The 16,297-nt window shown below is 28.6% G+C and overlaps 1 protein-coding gene across 1 annotated transcript; it reads left to right on the forward strand.

Annotated features, from left to right (window-relative positions):
• Nucleotides 1–11,320: 11,320 nt before the first annotated feature.
• On the forward strand, nucleotides 11,321–16,086 carry LOC111310944 (aluminum-activated malate transporter 8-like). Its single transcript, XM_022910316.2, is given in 7 exon segments — nucleotides 11,321–12,368; nucleotides 12,467–12,607; nucleotides 12,722–12,994; nucleotides 13,290–13,414; nucleotides 13,571–13,714; nucleotides 13,874–13,982; nucleotides 13,985–16,086. Coding segments are annotated over 7 exon segments (1,476 nt in total). The 5' UTR covers nucleotides 11,321–12,082; the 3' UTR covers nucleotides 14,383–16,086.
• The last annotated feature ends 211 nt before the right edge of the window (nucleotides 16,087–16,297 follow it).

Raw genomic sequence — 16,297 nt, forward strand, 5'->3', positions numbered from 1 at the left:
AAATAAATAAATAAATGTATTTTTTGTGAGCCGGCGTGTAAGGATGGGATTCGATAGTGACGTAAGTTCTACGTAGTATTCACATCTTTCAGAAACGACGAAAACCGACTGTGACACTGATTCTGTTAATTGTTTTTTTGATGGTGAGTTGCAAACTTTCCGCAGTAACGGAATTAGCGCGTATACATCAAGGACAAATGACAGGTGCGGTGAAATGGTGTTGTGGAGTAGAGAAAGTGGATGGGTTGTGCACTGAAGATATTTTTTAGTCATAAACGTGACTGCAGCATTTAGCCACTTGAGTCACGGCAGCTTGTCTTTGGGAAAGGGTTTAGGTTGACGGCTCTATGCTGCCACTAATATTTTGCCACTTCAAAGTAACATTTTTCTCTGTCAAAAAAAGTTCTTAAATTAGTAGATATTTATTTTTGGTAAAATACAACGAGTAATCTAAACATTAAAAAAATTATAAATATTAATATTTAAATTTTAAATTTACTAAATGACATTATTTTTAAATAGTGATTATATAATTTAATTGATAAATATTTATTGGCGCATATAATTATTTTTTATTTTTTATTTATTTATTGAGAGAATAATCATTTTTCTTTTTATTACTCCAACATAATGTCATTTTAGTATTTTTTTTTTTTTAAGAATTACTAACTAATTATGATAAATAAATATTATTATTTCAAAATAATAATAATATTATTATTATATTATTATTATTGTTATTATTATTGTTGTTGTTATTGTTAGCTAACAACCATAAGTTTTTATCAACATTATAAATTAATAAATGCTAATTATTTTTAACAATATTTTCAACTAAATTAATAAAGTAAAAAATATATTAGTATACTTTTTTTAAAGCTTTTGAGTAACAAATGTTTTAAAGACATTTTTTAAGGTTAGTGTATAAAGTAATATTCTCACCTAATACATTAAAAATCATGAATAAAGTTATCAATCATTTATACAAAATTATTATTATAAAAATATATATATTAACTAACCATAAAGGATATTTTTAAAACATTCGTTAACAAAACTTTTTCTTTCAAATAGCACTCTCATGTCTTGTGTTATTTTCTTATTACAATTGTTTTTTTACCCTTAACAGTGGTCAACCTGGTTCTCTCTTTTTTTCTGGCAATAAGCAAATCCCATCCATTTATAATTAAACTCAATGAGGATAAAATATAAATTTCTTTTATAAAAGAGCTTTTTTGGTATAAAAAGAAAATGAAAAAAATTTAAACATTTGAGTTTGGCCAAATAATTCAAAACCAGTTAAAGGCTCAACTCCTCTTCCTTGACATGTAGACCAAAGTAGGAAAACTAAAATAGAATGTTACTTTTACGTACTAATTTGTAGGATAGGTTAATATCATATTTGGCTAAAGTATTATATAAAAAATATTCAATGTGATACTTTTATTTTTAAAATGTATAATGCGTTATTAGTACTATCATTTCATTTATTAATGTGGTATTGAGGGTTAAAACAATTAGATGAGGTAGATGATGTGATTGTCGTTTAATCACATGATGACATGATACATTTTACCAATATTTGAGATTATTAAGATTAAATTCTGATAATCAAAATTATAAAAGTTTAATAAAATTTATTGATAGATCACACGGTTGTTGACTTTAAATTATGTTAATGTGTTTTATTATAGGATATATTTATAAAATAAATTATTTCATCCATCACTAGTGAAATTTTTAAATTTCATAAATGAAATTAATACGAAAGCACATATCTTTTAAGATATATTAAAAGAAATTAATTAAAAAAGTTAGATATGTGTTGGCCTTTAATTTTATTTGTTAAATTAAAAAATTTTATAGGACTGTACAAAAAATGAACTATATAAATAATAGTTAAATAATTATTAAATTGACATATGTTAATCATCTAATTCCTATTGTGAAATCTAAATTATATATATACAAAATAACAATCCTTTTTCCTAAACGTAGCTAGTAAAACATGTACATACCTGAGCTTTTCAATGTGGTCAAAAGCCCCTCCAGATTGATCAATTTAAAGTTTAAAGCACGTAATTTCTCCTGTGGACCATGTTAGTTGAACTTGAACATTGCTAAGGTTAATCTAGGTCAAGACCTTCTAACCATAGGTTGGCCTACTTGTATGAAATAGGGATAATAAGGTTAAGGCCAATAAACAATATTCAAAATTTCACACCAAATTTTCAAAACACCGCACCCGATGTCCCTAATGCCACAATAAAGCCACGTGATTCATGCTCTTGTCGCCAACAAAAGCATGGACCACAATGCAAGAAATGGTGCTTCCGGCCAATCCCTCCAGCCATTCAAAGGAAAAGATACTGTGCATAGTTAGGTTTCTTTTGCCCCTCACCCCACCCCCAAATTAATAAAATCCAACAAAAGTTGGTGAGGCCTTGGCAGTTTTGCTTTTAAATCGTGTCGTAAACTTGTTGAGATTATATCAAAGTAGACAAATCTCTATCACAATTACCATATAACCCATTTCTCTAAGGTGCAAAAGTCACGTGATTACAACCTTTTAAAACAGTTTTTTTTTTTTTCTTGAAATTATTGATCAAGATTTCATTTAGATTATCGGTGAATGCATTAACTTTCGATTTTAAATATATAAAAAAATTTATTATTTCAATATATGTGATGGTAATCAATTTAAGATCTCTCAAAAGAGATATATTATACGTGTAAACATATTGTTTTTGGAAATATTGATTCTTTTAATTGTTGATATGTTTCAATCTAACACTTAATGGGTTTTTATTAAAGTTTATTTTTAAAAGAAAAAAATTATAGAATTGTCTAGACCAATTCAAAAGTCAGGTTACTTATTCAAATCCATGAATTTGTCTAAATTTTAAAAAAGCTTGAATAAAAAATTAAAAGTCTATTGAACGAATTTTTACACAATTTTTAAATTTATTTAAATTTTAAATTAAATCTTAAATAAAAGATTTAAAAACTTAATTGGCCCAAATTCACATATATATAATTTTTTTTATTTTTTTATATATGTGAATTATATATAAATTAATTTAAATATATATAAAAATAAAAATAAAAATAATATATTTTATTAAATTTAAATTTTATTTTTTATTATATATGAATTAAATATAATTTCATTAAACCTAATTTAATTATTTTTTAAAATTTTTTATTATATATATATATATTAAATTTAATGATTGAATTAAAGATTTATTTTTTTAATTTAAATTGAATATAAAAAATTTTAAAATTTCAAATTTCAAATCAAATTAAATCTTAATAAGTATATATTATTAATATTAAAAATAAATCTGATCCAAATTAAACCTAACTTGATCCACGAATCCCTCGAGAATTGTCTGCATATGGAATTCCAATTCATACAATAATGAAAGTAGCAAAAAAAATATATTCGGATTATCTTGAGTTTCAAAGCTTTATTCTTTGTAGGGAACGTGGCTTCTCTACATCCAAAAGACTATGAACAACTGGCGGATTAGGCAGGCACTGGCGCTAGCTGGTAATAGCAAGCATCAATATCCACACTTACCCTTTGACCCTTTGCTTTATAAGCAATGCCATGTTCTGGAGAACACTGTTCAAAGACACAAACGACCCATCAATAATGAATTGAGGCCTAATTATTCTCGTTGGATTCCAAACTACTTTTTCTGTTCTCATTTTCCCTTCAACATTGAACCTATGAAATACCCTGATTAAGCTATATGAGATTGAAATGGGATTGTGACATTAAATATAAGGATAGCTCGAGCTTTCTCTAAATGATAATGATGGTAGGAGGGTTTTGAAATCTTTATATTATTATAAGTTTGAATTTTATTTTATGTTGATTTTGATCTAATTTTAATTGATTTCGCAGCTAGTGGTGAAATAAAAAAATTTACTTAGTGGAAGCTTAGTTTAAATATATTAAATTATAAAAAAATAATAACATTATAGTACTAAAAAATGATAACTTTTATATTTAATTATAATTGTTTTTGACGCGATTCATATTTTGAACATTGTATAATAATTTTGTTATTGATACTTTTAAACATATTTTTCAATGCACAATTAAATTATCATTCAATTATTGAATTTTTATTTAATTATGCAAACAAGTATTCAAAATGTTTATTATTGTAAACACTCTCTCGACGATGACAATTAATAAAATCAACGATAATCTTAATAATAAATAAATTAAATAAATAAAAACTCTTTAAACTTTATTTAAAACAGATAATTTCAAAATATTTTTTATTTCAGCAGAAGCTTGAGCGCTCTCTGAACCCCGTAAGTCTCCGTCCTTGTGCACAGTAACACTCCATAAATAACTATCATATATGTTAAGAATTATTTTATTTTATCGTAATTTTAATTTTTATTTATACATGTAATCTCATCAAATACAAAACCAAAACTAAGGATGAAAAATAATTATACAGTCAATGAGATAGAAGGCACTAACATTTACACTTTTAAAAATTCATCAATGCTGATTGATTGGAAGATGGCACACTCACAAATTTGAGAAGATGGCTTGAATAGTGTACTAGATTTATAATAACTTTATGGTTTGTTTTCATAAAAAAATTCCAACTTCTTTTGCTTTTTGTTTTTAATGTTTCTAAACTTGTTAAATATATATTATCATATTGATTCATGGGGAGCTTCTCTGATCTGGAAATAATACAATGATTTTTTGGAAGCTTTAGTGCCTCAGAAAGTGTAGACAATCCTATGTCCCATGAAATTCAGTTCACTATCAAGATCATGCCATGTATCTTTCAGTCAGTATCCCATTATGTTCCTTTGCATTGTATACAAGATCTGTATTTTAAATATGCAAATCTATCATGACTCATTTGTATGTCTAGATTCTTACATACATAGATTCCACAGTTTTCATAAATAAATCAAAATATCAATTTATCAGTTCAAAAGCCAAAACCCAATTACATTTTATAAAATTTTAAAGCACAAATAATTAAATATTACAAATTCAAACTTAGCTCAAGTAATAAAGATAATATCATACAGATGATATTTGAATAAAGATCTTAAATACGAATCGTAATAATTTATTAAAATTAAAAAATTGTATGGGTTATGATTGCCCTTAACAAGTTTCACAAGTCCATTCCTTCAATGAAACAATAGGATTGCTTAGATATAATTTGAAAGGATATGACGCAAAAACTCAAGTAGGCAAAGGAAAAAAAATACCCATTTTGGTTGGCCCATTAGTCAACTTGATAAGTTTGAGAAACAATGATAGAGAGAGATATGGACCCTAGGTTTTCCTTTTTCCCATAGTGTGTTTTCTTCTTCTTGTTGTTTCAATCATAAGATTCCCATTTACAAATTGGCATTTGTGGTATCCTACATGTTTTGTATATTAATTATTACTTTTTCCCCAAAGCTCATTACATTACATCATTATGACTACTTAGTTTTCACACTACATATACATCTCTATTGCAATTCCTATATTAAAAAAGGTATGCCTATGGTACTAATTAAGTAATTATCTTTATGTGATGTAACTCGTTCTCAAATTATTAAATTAAAAATGTGAATCAATAGTGCTCGAGCATTTTGACTTGATAATTGATATATGATTTTTTACTTAACAAATAAGGTTGGAATTTTCTTTCTCAACTAAATATATAAATATATGAGTCAATAGATTTAAATTTTATGTGGAAATTAAAATTTCAAAAATATTCATAAAATCAATTTTTTAAATGATGAGTTTAACAAATGTGAAGTATAATAATCGATGCTTTGAAAAAAAAAAAAAACTATAATAATTGATGCATTGATTATTGGTAGCTCAATAAATTATGAATAATTGGAGATTGATGAAGCAAGATTGTTTTTAAGGATAGCTAGGTTTTGCGCTTGGTTTAGTAAATGAACCAAGAAGGGAGGCAAAGGAAGTCATTTATGGGCGTAAATATGGCCATCTTTGGATCAATTTGATCCCAAAACTGGGCCTCCTCATTATTCAGCCCTCCCGATGGTTTATATTAACCCTTCCCAATGAAGATAACTTGTGTCAAAGAAATTTTCTCATTGGCCTTGAAAAGGATATTAAGCTGATAACCATAGCCTTTTTCAACTTCAAAATTGCAAAGACAAAACCATGTCATTGGATGCCAAAAGTAAGACAAAACAAAGACTAAAGCAAATAAGGTTCTTCCACTAATGCTTGTCTTAACCCGGCATATTAGTAGGTAAAACATATTTAAGAAGTATCTTAAACAAGAGATGGGTTTGAACCAGAAATGTCTACTCTTCCACCCAATAAAGCAAAACCATGTCATTGGATGCCAAAAGTAAGACAAAACAAAGACTAAAGCAAATAAGGTTCTTCCACTAATGCTTGTCTTAACCCGGCATATTAGTAGGTAAAACATATTTAAGAAGTATCTTAAACAAGAGATGGGTTTGAACCAGAAATGTCTACTCTTCCACCCAATAAAAATTTAGGTAAAATTATGTCAGCAATACTCCATCAAAATTTAAAATTTAATTTATGTATTATAATTCATAAAATTTTATTTTTCATATAATTTTATTTTATAATCTTTATCTAATCATTAATTGTGTTAAATTATTATGATTAAAAATATTGACGTAATCATTAATTTAATGATATAAACGTTTACTTTTTTATGACATAACAATTTAATTGGTTTATTTAATTGCATGTGATGATGTAAATTAAATGACGTACGAACATGGCATGACTTTTTAATCCATGGCATCTTAAACCTTTTTAATTCTTTTTTTTTTTTTTTCCAAAAAACCATAATAATTAAACTTTACAATTTTCTAAGTACTTATTAACTAAAACAATTAAAGAACACTGAAATCTAAAAAAAAATGAACAACAAAGCAGTGATTGATTTGAGGTGTACCTTTCCTCCTCCATTGATCTTAATCTTATTTATGTTATAACATCCCAAATTAAGCCTTTCTCTGCTGGATTCCCTATCACTCTTTTGGGTTGTCTTACCGTCATCACAGCTCCTCGGCACAGCAAAATATTTGATCAATTTATATGCTTTTTTCGCTACTTTGCTCGCTCCCTTCAATCCCTTCCCACCATCTTCATTTACATTACCCAAAATTATGAAAACTGAGGCCCATTTCCTCTTCAGGTCGTCGAACATCTGTCAACACCCAAATCCAAATTCTTTGACCATCTCCCTTTCCATCGCAAGCGATGGTTTCGTGCAAGAATCGGACACTTAGACATGTACTATTAAAGCTCAGTGGTAAAGATTTTTTATTGGGGGATTGAGTGCTGGCGATTTAGGATTTGGGATTTTTCGATTAAGGCTTGGGTGATTTTTCGTTTTTTTTTTTTTTCCGAATTTAAGAGTTATTTAGTTTTTTTTTTCCAGTTAATTAGTATTTAAGAAATTTAAAGTTTAATTACTATTTAAAAAAAAAGGGTTTAAGATGACATGGATTAAAAAGTTATGCAACTTGGCATATCATTTAATTCATGTCATCATAAACAAAAATATAAATAAATTAAAATACTTTGTTTTCTAATGGTAAAATTTTGATAACGTTAATGAGTAAATGAAAATTATTAGTTTAAAATAATATGAGAATTAAATTTTTATAAATTATAATAAAAAAATTAAATTTTAATTTTTGATAAATTACAAAGATTATTAGTATAATTTGATATTTTTAAAATTATAATAATAAATTCAATCATAATCAAATTACAATCAATTGAATAATTAATTAAATAATTAAAATATAATTAAATAATCAAATTCTTACACAATAAAATTTAAATTTAAAATCTCCTTCTTACTACCAAATCAAAATATCATAGATACTTTGATCAAAATTTTAAATCCACTAACAATGCTTAAATTTGTGGCTTTTCTCACCTTTTTTTTTTTTTGTTTTGTTTTCAACAATGCATAATTGTGTCGCTTTTCTAGCTTATTATTATTGTCTTTAGATTTTGGTATGAATAAGATAAAGCAAATTATGCCAATAGTTTTGATATTATATTGAAATTTGAAATTTAGCCTGTAAACGTGTACTTAAAGACAAGAAACAAGCAAGCCTTTATCTCTCATGAATAAAGAAGTGGTCGGGTATCCCCAAAAAAGCAAAAGAAACAGAAGAAATAGCTGTCAAGAGTTGCCCACGATTCATCGTTTGGGGTTTGGTGTAATAATCTGTTTATATTTGATTGCTGGGAAAAAAAAATCTTATCCCTTTTTTCTGTAATATAGTATGTTCTGTTTTTTTTTTTTTTTTTCCTTTTTATATATACTTTACTTTATATTTTCTTGCTAGAACGTACTGATTTTCAGATCTAATGAGAATTGGAATTTATTGTAGGGACAAAGTTGTAGTGGTATGGTCATAAAATATTTATATTGCTTGTTCAAAACAATTTTAGAGATTAAATAAAAGAATATAAAAAATCATCATATATACCACTTAAGGTATAATAAAAAATAAAATATACGATAGCCTCTTAATTTTATTTGTAAAATTAAAAAGTTACACTATTAAATATTAAAAATGAACTTAAAAAATATTCATCCTTGCTATGGATGCGTGTTAATTAACAATGTTATCTAATTATATAACATTCAACTCTTTTATTTAAAATGATCAAAAATTGAACTTTAATTGAAATTAAAATTTTAATATTTTATTAACCAATCATATAATTGTCAATTATGTTTATTTTTTCTTGATATATAGTAAAAATATAATTCATTTTAGAATTAGTTGATGTATATATATAAATATATATATTATATTGATTGATATAGTTAAACATAAATATTTCATGTCATTTAGGCTTGGTAAGTCTATATATTATATTAATGAACCCCATTAGTTGGAAATTACTTGGGTCATAACCTCATCTTTCCATTTGATGTTATCACTCCAACAATCAACTAATCATGCTAAATTCCTAAATTAATTTGAATTTTCTTGGTTAATTATACTTTTGACTTGAATGTTTGCACAAACCTAAATATATACCTACCTGTTCCATGTGGATTGATCTCAATGGTGTCACTTATCAAGCAAATTCATAGCATTATTTCATAATGTTTTTGGTTGTTTGTTTTTGGTTTTACTACCATATTATCCAAAAGAATGACAAAGAAACTTCAACAGATGTTAATAAAAAATCTCGACTTATCTTAATTCATTCAAGAATTTTATTTATTTATTTCCATGTCAGATAGTTTATCTTAATATTTCACAATAAAATGTGATGCAACAAAACCAAAAAACAATAAGTACAATAGATAGATAGGGATAGATTTGTTTTCGTATTAAATAAGAAAGGATTAAAAAAATAATGATTTAATCATTAATATTAATTTTAAATTTTTATCATTCAATTATTAAAAGTTAACAGCTTATTGAAATGACATTATCACCTCATTTGATGATTGATATGTGGTATTTTTTGTATCACCTTACATGTAAAATGATATTGTCGTATTGTTTGACTTGTCAGGTAATATTCCTGATATAGAATTATAATTTAAAAATAAATAAATTTTATGTTTGCTGACATGGTATTATAATGGCGAAATCTTTATTAATCAAATGCGTGGTACGTTAGCTTTAAAAGAATAAAGCAAACTCATGCAATTTGATAATTTGAAAGGTCTAACAAAGAAGGGAATGATTAAAAGGAAATTGCACATATTCTGACTGTCCAGCAGTACGAAGAGTTCTCATCCCTCCATAAATCAAACCAAATCAAATCAAAGTTTCTCAATCAAAGAAGCACTGCTAGGTGCTACCTTTGTTTTATTTTTTTTTCCTTTTTTTTTTTTCAGTTCTTGTAAGGATTTCAGGCCATTCAATGATTTCTAAAACTAAGTACAGTAGGCAATGCAGAAAAGAATTGGAAATTGAATAATGTTTGAGATGAGAGAATGTGGGCGGTCAATATATAGAATTCAAGTACTAATTGCTTTGCTTTTTCCCTCTTTGAATGTCCTTTTTCCATGTCATTGTTTCATATTTCATCCACATATATATCTTTCCAGTTTCTTTGATAGTATGCAACTGATATAAAAGACAAAAATGATCGAATCCCATTTATGAAATTCTCCTTACACATAAGAAGTAGAATAATTGAAAAAAAATGAAGCTCAAAAAAGGAAAATATAATCATATCCTTCAGTTTTTTTTTTTTTTCATGTACATAAGAAGAATTCATAATGTCGAATTTGATACATCATTTTTCCTGTAAGTGAAGGGAAATATTTAAACTGAAAAAAAAAAAGAAAAGAAATATGATTGTGTCATATCCCACTGATCAGTATTGCTGAGGGATGATCATCTTTGATAGATGATAACATAAAAGTAAATGAACCAAGAGAATATTTTAAGTTAGGTCCAGATAAAAAAAATAATTATAATATGAAATGTTTAAATCAGGGGATTATCAGCGTTTACATCAGTCCGTGAGTTGAATATGGATTTATGTTTTTCATTGATTATTATTAAAGCTGGAAAAGATGGTATGGAGAGTCATATCTGCCTGTTGTTCATTAGCTATCTTTTCCTTTTTTTGTTACTTTTTTATCCTTTCTTTTTTCTTGCAAAGTCATCCTGTTGTCACCATGATTCAATGCTCTGATCTGCCATATTCAATCTTAATAACTTTGGTTCAGGGAATAATGGTGACTTGGTTCGTAACTTTCTGCTCTGTTAGGAGCTATAGGCATACACTATGTTTTGTTGGACTTTTTTTGCATGGGCATTTTTAATTTCTTAATGGATTAATGTCATGAATTATGAATCTATAAAATATTTAATGTAATATATGAAATATGAATTTATCAATTAAAGCGATATTTGAAGAATTATTTGTTAATCACATATCATTATTTAAAATTAATTACAAATTTATAATTTAGGATTACGTTAAAAAATTTTAAAATTCAGTTATTACATTAAATTTTTATTATAATTTAGCAACAATTAATGACATAACCTTTCTTAATTGATTCCCAACTCATATTCCACCAAAATTGTTATTGTGAACCTTTCTTAATTGATTCCCAACTCATATTCCACCAAAATTGTTATTGTGTTTGAACCTTTGACCTAGTACCAGACAACATTTTTATGGTAAAAACTCAGTATAAGCATGGCTTGCTGTGTTCAAGTGAACTACTTCCTCTGAAATTAACATATTCCATGGAGTTACTCTTCCAAGCAAGGAGTCCCACCAGGTTTGAAATTTCCTTCTTTTTTCTCAAATATTTTGGCTTTCGGGACAAAAAAAAGGGGTCAAGACTGCTTGTTGTCCGATGTCATTAACAAAACAGATTCTTTGACTAGATTTTTTTGACAATGGTTTAAAGCTGTAGCCTCATCATCCTTCCACTTTCTTAGTTAAAAGAAGCAAAAAAGAATTATGAAACATAAATATTAAATTTGGGATTGGATAATTCAATATCAGGTCTTAAAGCAGAGATAAATGTGGTCAATTGAGTCAGCTGATCAAGTCTTATTACCCATCTGGGTTAAGGGAATTGGCATATATCAGAAATGTAAGCGAAAGAGATACACTAAGCGAGGTCCAAAATGGAAAAAAAAGTTTGGGATGCCAATGCCAAATTGATGTCAATATTCTTATGGAAAGAACAGCAGATACCACTTAAAAGCAAAGGATTCAAAACCTTTGGTTCTGACTTCTGATGTGAGAGTGTGGGCTAAACCCTCCATTCTTGCAATGAAGAGTGGGCTGCAGCTTGTGTTAATAAACAATATGTTAGGTCTAGTCAGCACTAGAAAGTAGAAACTCGAAGAAAACCTTTGTTCTCATCTCCCATTAAAATATTCTTCATACCAAACTTTTCAACATATAAATTTGAGGTCAGTGAAGGACGACCGTCATACACATTTCCTTCCCTCTTCTTACTGAAAACAAAAAGCATCTCGAAAGGTTTTTGCCTTGGGCTCTTTTAACTTGGTGTCCTTTTCCTATCCCCTGCCTTTTCCCATGGATATTGAGTCAACAGCTCAAGAAAAATCCAGATTTTTTGCGGGTGCTTGGGGCCAGGTTAAGTCCTTGCCTGGTAACTTGAAGGTCAGGGTTATATCAATTTCTAAGAGCATCAAAAAGCTTGGGCAAGATGACCCAAGAAGGCTGACTCACTCCATGAAAGTGGGACTTGCTCTCACATTGGTGTCATTATTATACTATGCCAGGCCTCTCTATGATGGTTTTGGGGTGTCCGGAATGTGGGCAGTGCTAACAGTAGTGGTTTTATTTGAATTCACAGTAGGTAAGTTATAATTTACGAGAATGCCAAATTAAGTTCACAAAATTTTGTAGTAATGTGTTAAAATAGTGAACTCATAACTCATATCTTTATCTACCCAGGTGGAACTCTAAGCAAGAGTTTAAATAGAGGCTTCGCAACACTTCTAGCAGGTTTTCTTGGACTTGGAGCAGATTACTTTGCAAGGCTCTTTGGAAAGAAAGGAGAACCCATTGTCCTGGGAATCCTTGTTTTTCTGCTAGGTATGCCTAAAGATACAACATATTCTTCCATAAATCATCCTTATCTTCTGCATCAAAGTTAAACAGGTAATAAACTCGTGTTCATGCAAGTTGATTGGTTTGTTATTTTTTCAGCTGCAGCGGCAACATTTTCAAGATTTTTTCCAAGGATCAAGGCAAGATATGATTATGGAGTCCTGGTATTTATACTGACCTTCAGTTTGGTAGCTGTTTCGGGGTACCGGGTGGACGAACTGGTAGTGGTAGCTTATCAAAGACTATCAACAATTATAATGGGAGGAGCAACCTGCATGCTCATATCCATTTTTATTTGTCCAGTATGGGCTGGTGAAGATCTTCACAAGGCAGTTGCTTCCAACCTGGAAAAGCTTGCTAGTTACCTAGAAGGTACACTAGTAGTGCTGCATGCTAGCTTACTTTACCACATAATTAATTAATTAATTACCCAAGTTGACATATGACATACTTCAAAAATTAATTATTTGACTTAATATAAACTTCTAAACTCGACATTCTTGAACTCGTCTGATACTTGAATCAAAAACAGCTAAGACATTCAAGATTTATATATTCATGCAAGTGGGATTTTTCTTCGTATTAATACAAAAAATTACGTGATATTTATTTTTATTACTTATTTTCTATAATTAAGTATAGTAATTAATAACAAAATTACATGCAGGATTTGGAGGTGAATACTTTCAATCTTGTGAAGATTTGGGGAAAGCTGTGGGTTCAAAGGATGGCAAGTCATTTCTTCAGGGATATAAAAGTATTCTCAACTCAAAGAACAGTGACGAATCTCTGGTGAGTTTAGCTTCTCTCCACTACACTTTGCCTTCGCATGCATGCCACTAACATTTGTACTTTGGATAGTTGAGCACTTTAAAAAATAAAAAATAAACTTATAATATCCATGTTTAATATCATTGTTATTGATGTAATTATGCAATAAAATAACAGGCAAATTTTGCAAGATGGGAACCTGGACATGGCCGCTTCCCACTCCGTCACCCATGGAAACATTACTTGAAGATTGGAGCTCTTGCTCGACAATGTGCCTATCAGATTGAAGCTATTAATGGCTGCATTGGCTCTGATATCCAAGTACTACTACTTCACTCTACAATCATTAAACAGAACACTATGATCAGATGCATATTTGGAAAAGCATATGACTTATGATTGAAGTGATCATATGATGCAACAAATTTTGCATATTGTATTCTTCAATTCTTACTCACTTGGCTTTCATCGATGTTTCAGGCATCACAAGAATTCAAAAGTAAAATTGAAGGATCGTGCACAAGAATGAGTGCAGAATGTGCTAAGGCAGTAAAAGCATTAGCCACAGCAATGAAAACAATGACAGATCCATCTCGGCCAATCCCCATGTGGAGAACGCCAAAGCTGCCATGAGAGACCTGAAATTTGCTCTCAAAGCTGCCTCTTTACAGAATGCGGACTTCCTTGCAATAGTACCAGCTGCCACGGTCGCTTCAGTCCTAGTTGAGATAGTCAAATGTGTGGAAAAAATATCAGAAGCAGTCCATGAACTTTCCCAACTAGCTCATTTCACCAAGACTCTGGAACCAACTGTTTCACCAGAGAAACCACAACAGCTGCTTCACAGGGGGATAATCCAACCTGTTTCAGGTGGTGATGGCAATGATAATGTTGTTATCACAATACATGAAATCTCCACCGATTCACCAGAGAATGGGAAGCCTGACCAAAAGGTGCCAAAAACTGGCCAAAGATTAATGGAAGTGTAAATATGCGTTGCTAACATGCGACTACAGCTCTCTTTTTTTCCCTTTTGTTGCTAATCTAAGGTCTAGTTTTTTAATATGGGGCATTTGAAGAGGGAAGAAATTATTAATAAATCCTTCCCTGTTTTATTAATTCAATCTCCTTCTTAATTGCTAGCCCTTTCTCTTGTTGTTTTCATGTACTAATTTGAGCTATGTGGCTGCTTTTTGTTTCTTTAACTTTTGTAATTTTCAGCAAAGTCAACAACAAAAAAAGAAAAAAAATTCCAAAGAGAAGTTGAAGCAAATACGAGTTTCTCAACTAATTTTGGAGTTAAATTTAAATTTAAGTATAATTAATTAAATCCAAAGTCAATGAAGTATAATTAAATTTAAAAACAAGGTTGAAAACCAATTTAAAATAAGGAGAGAAACAAGAACAAGGTGCAGCATCAGCAACAGTGCAGGAAAAGTGATTAATTCGATCATTTTCCAATGCAAAGAGACAGTTACAGTAGCCAAGTGCTTCTTTCTTCAAAAAAATAAATAAATAAATAAATAAATAATAATAATAGCCAAGTGCTTCTGGCAGTTTTGCTTAGTAGTTGGATGGTTTTAGGTACAAAGCTTCCTGAATTGATTTCTAAATTGGATGATAAGGAAGCTAGCCACTAGAATTCAACTTTCCAACTCCATTGTTGCTCCAAATGTTCATTTATGAAAAAACTAAGAGCAATAAGACTGAGTAAATCATAAAATACGTTGATGTTTAAATTTGTCATGATCATATGATGACATTCAACAGAAGATAAAGGGGCAAAAGTAAATAATTGATTTTTTTTAATATTTTTGAAGTTATCAGCATTTGAATTTTAATTATTAAATTAAAAATTTAGCACTTCCCTAATAGACTGTATAATTGTTAACGATAACGTCTCACTTCTCACTCTAATATATAAAATGTACAAAGTATCAAAATTATTAAAATACCCGTAAAATAATTTATGGACATAACAGAATTTAATCTTTTCTAATTAATTCCTATCCTTAAACCAATAAAATAATGGCCCGATGCTACGAATTACCATCAATAATATCCACCTCAAAAATTAGAAAACTGGACTTATAATTTTTAACCCACTAAAATTAACTTCATATATTGTAACAATCCAGTAATAAATTATTGAAAGAGTATATCTCTAAGATCCCACAGATTGTGTGCCTTCACTCACCCTCCTAAATTTGACAAATGAGTTCTAAATTCTAATACTATTTCAAAAGAAAATGTTAGGATTTAATTAGTTTTAATACAAAAATTTTGACAAAAACCATGCTCTCTTGAGAGGGTCTATAATATTTTATTATATAATTTTTCAAAATTCTATAATATTTTATTTTTATATGCAAGAATTTATTTTTTTCTTTAAAAAAATGAGACAATTCCATGGGAGATAAATACAAGAAATTATCCAAACAAGATGGGAAAATGAACATCACCCGCAAGAATCTCCTACAAAAGATAAATCTGACACATAACGTCAAAGGCCAACATCTATAATGTCCAAGACAATGTAAACCTAATTTATATAAGTAAATTTTTTTCTAATTATACTTAAACCTGATTTGGGTGTTTGACTTTGCCTTTGTATGTTCTCTTTTCTGTTTAAAAGAAAAAATAATCTAATATATGCTTATTGAATCTAAAATTTAAGACTAATTAAATTAATGAAACAGCAAATCTAAGCACTTACCAAGTAGATTAGCTCCAGGCAAGGTACTTCCAAAGGTCCCAAACATCATACTCTGAAACCAGCAAGTCGTATATTATATTATATAGCAAATTAAAATGCACTAATTGAATCCCAAACTTTATATAATTACTTTTAAAAAATAATATTAAGTAAGTCTACAATTTAAATCTTTATACTTGTTGTAACCT

The sequence above is a fragment of the Durio zibethinus genome, chromosome 1, assembly GCF_047325235.1.
Source record: "Durio zibethinus cultivar Kanyao isolate XHJ-2024 chromosome 1, ASM4732523v1, whole genome shotgun sequence".
Taxonomy (NCBI): Eukaryota; Viridiplantae; Streptophyta; class Magnoliopsida; order Malvales; family Malvaceae; genus Durio; species Durio zibethinus.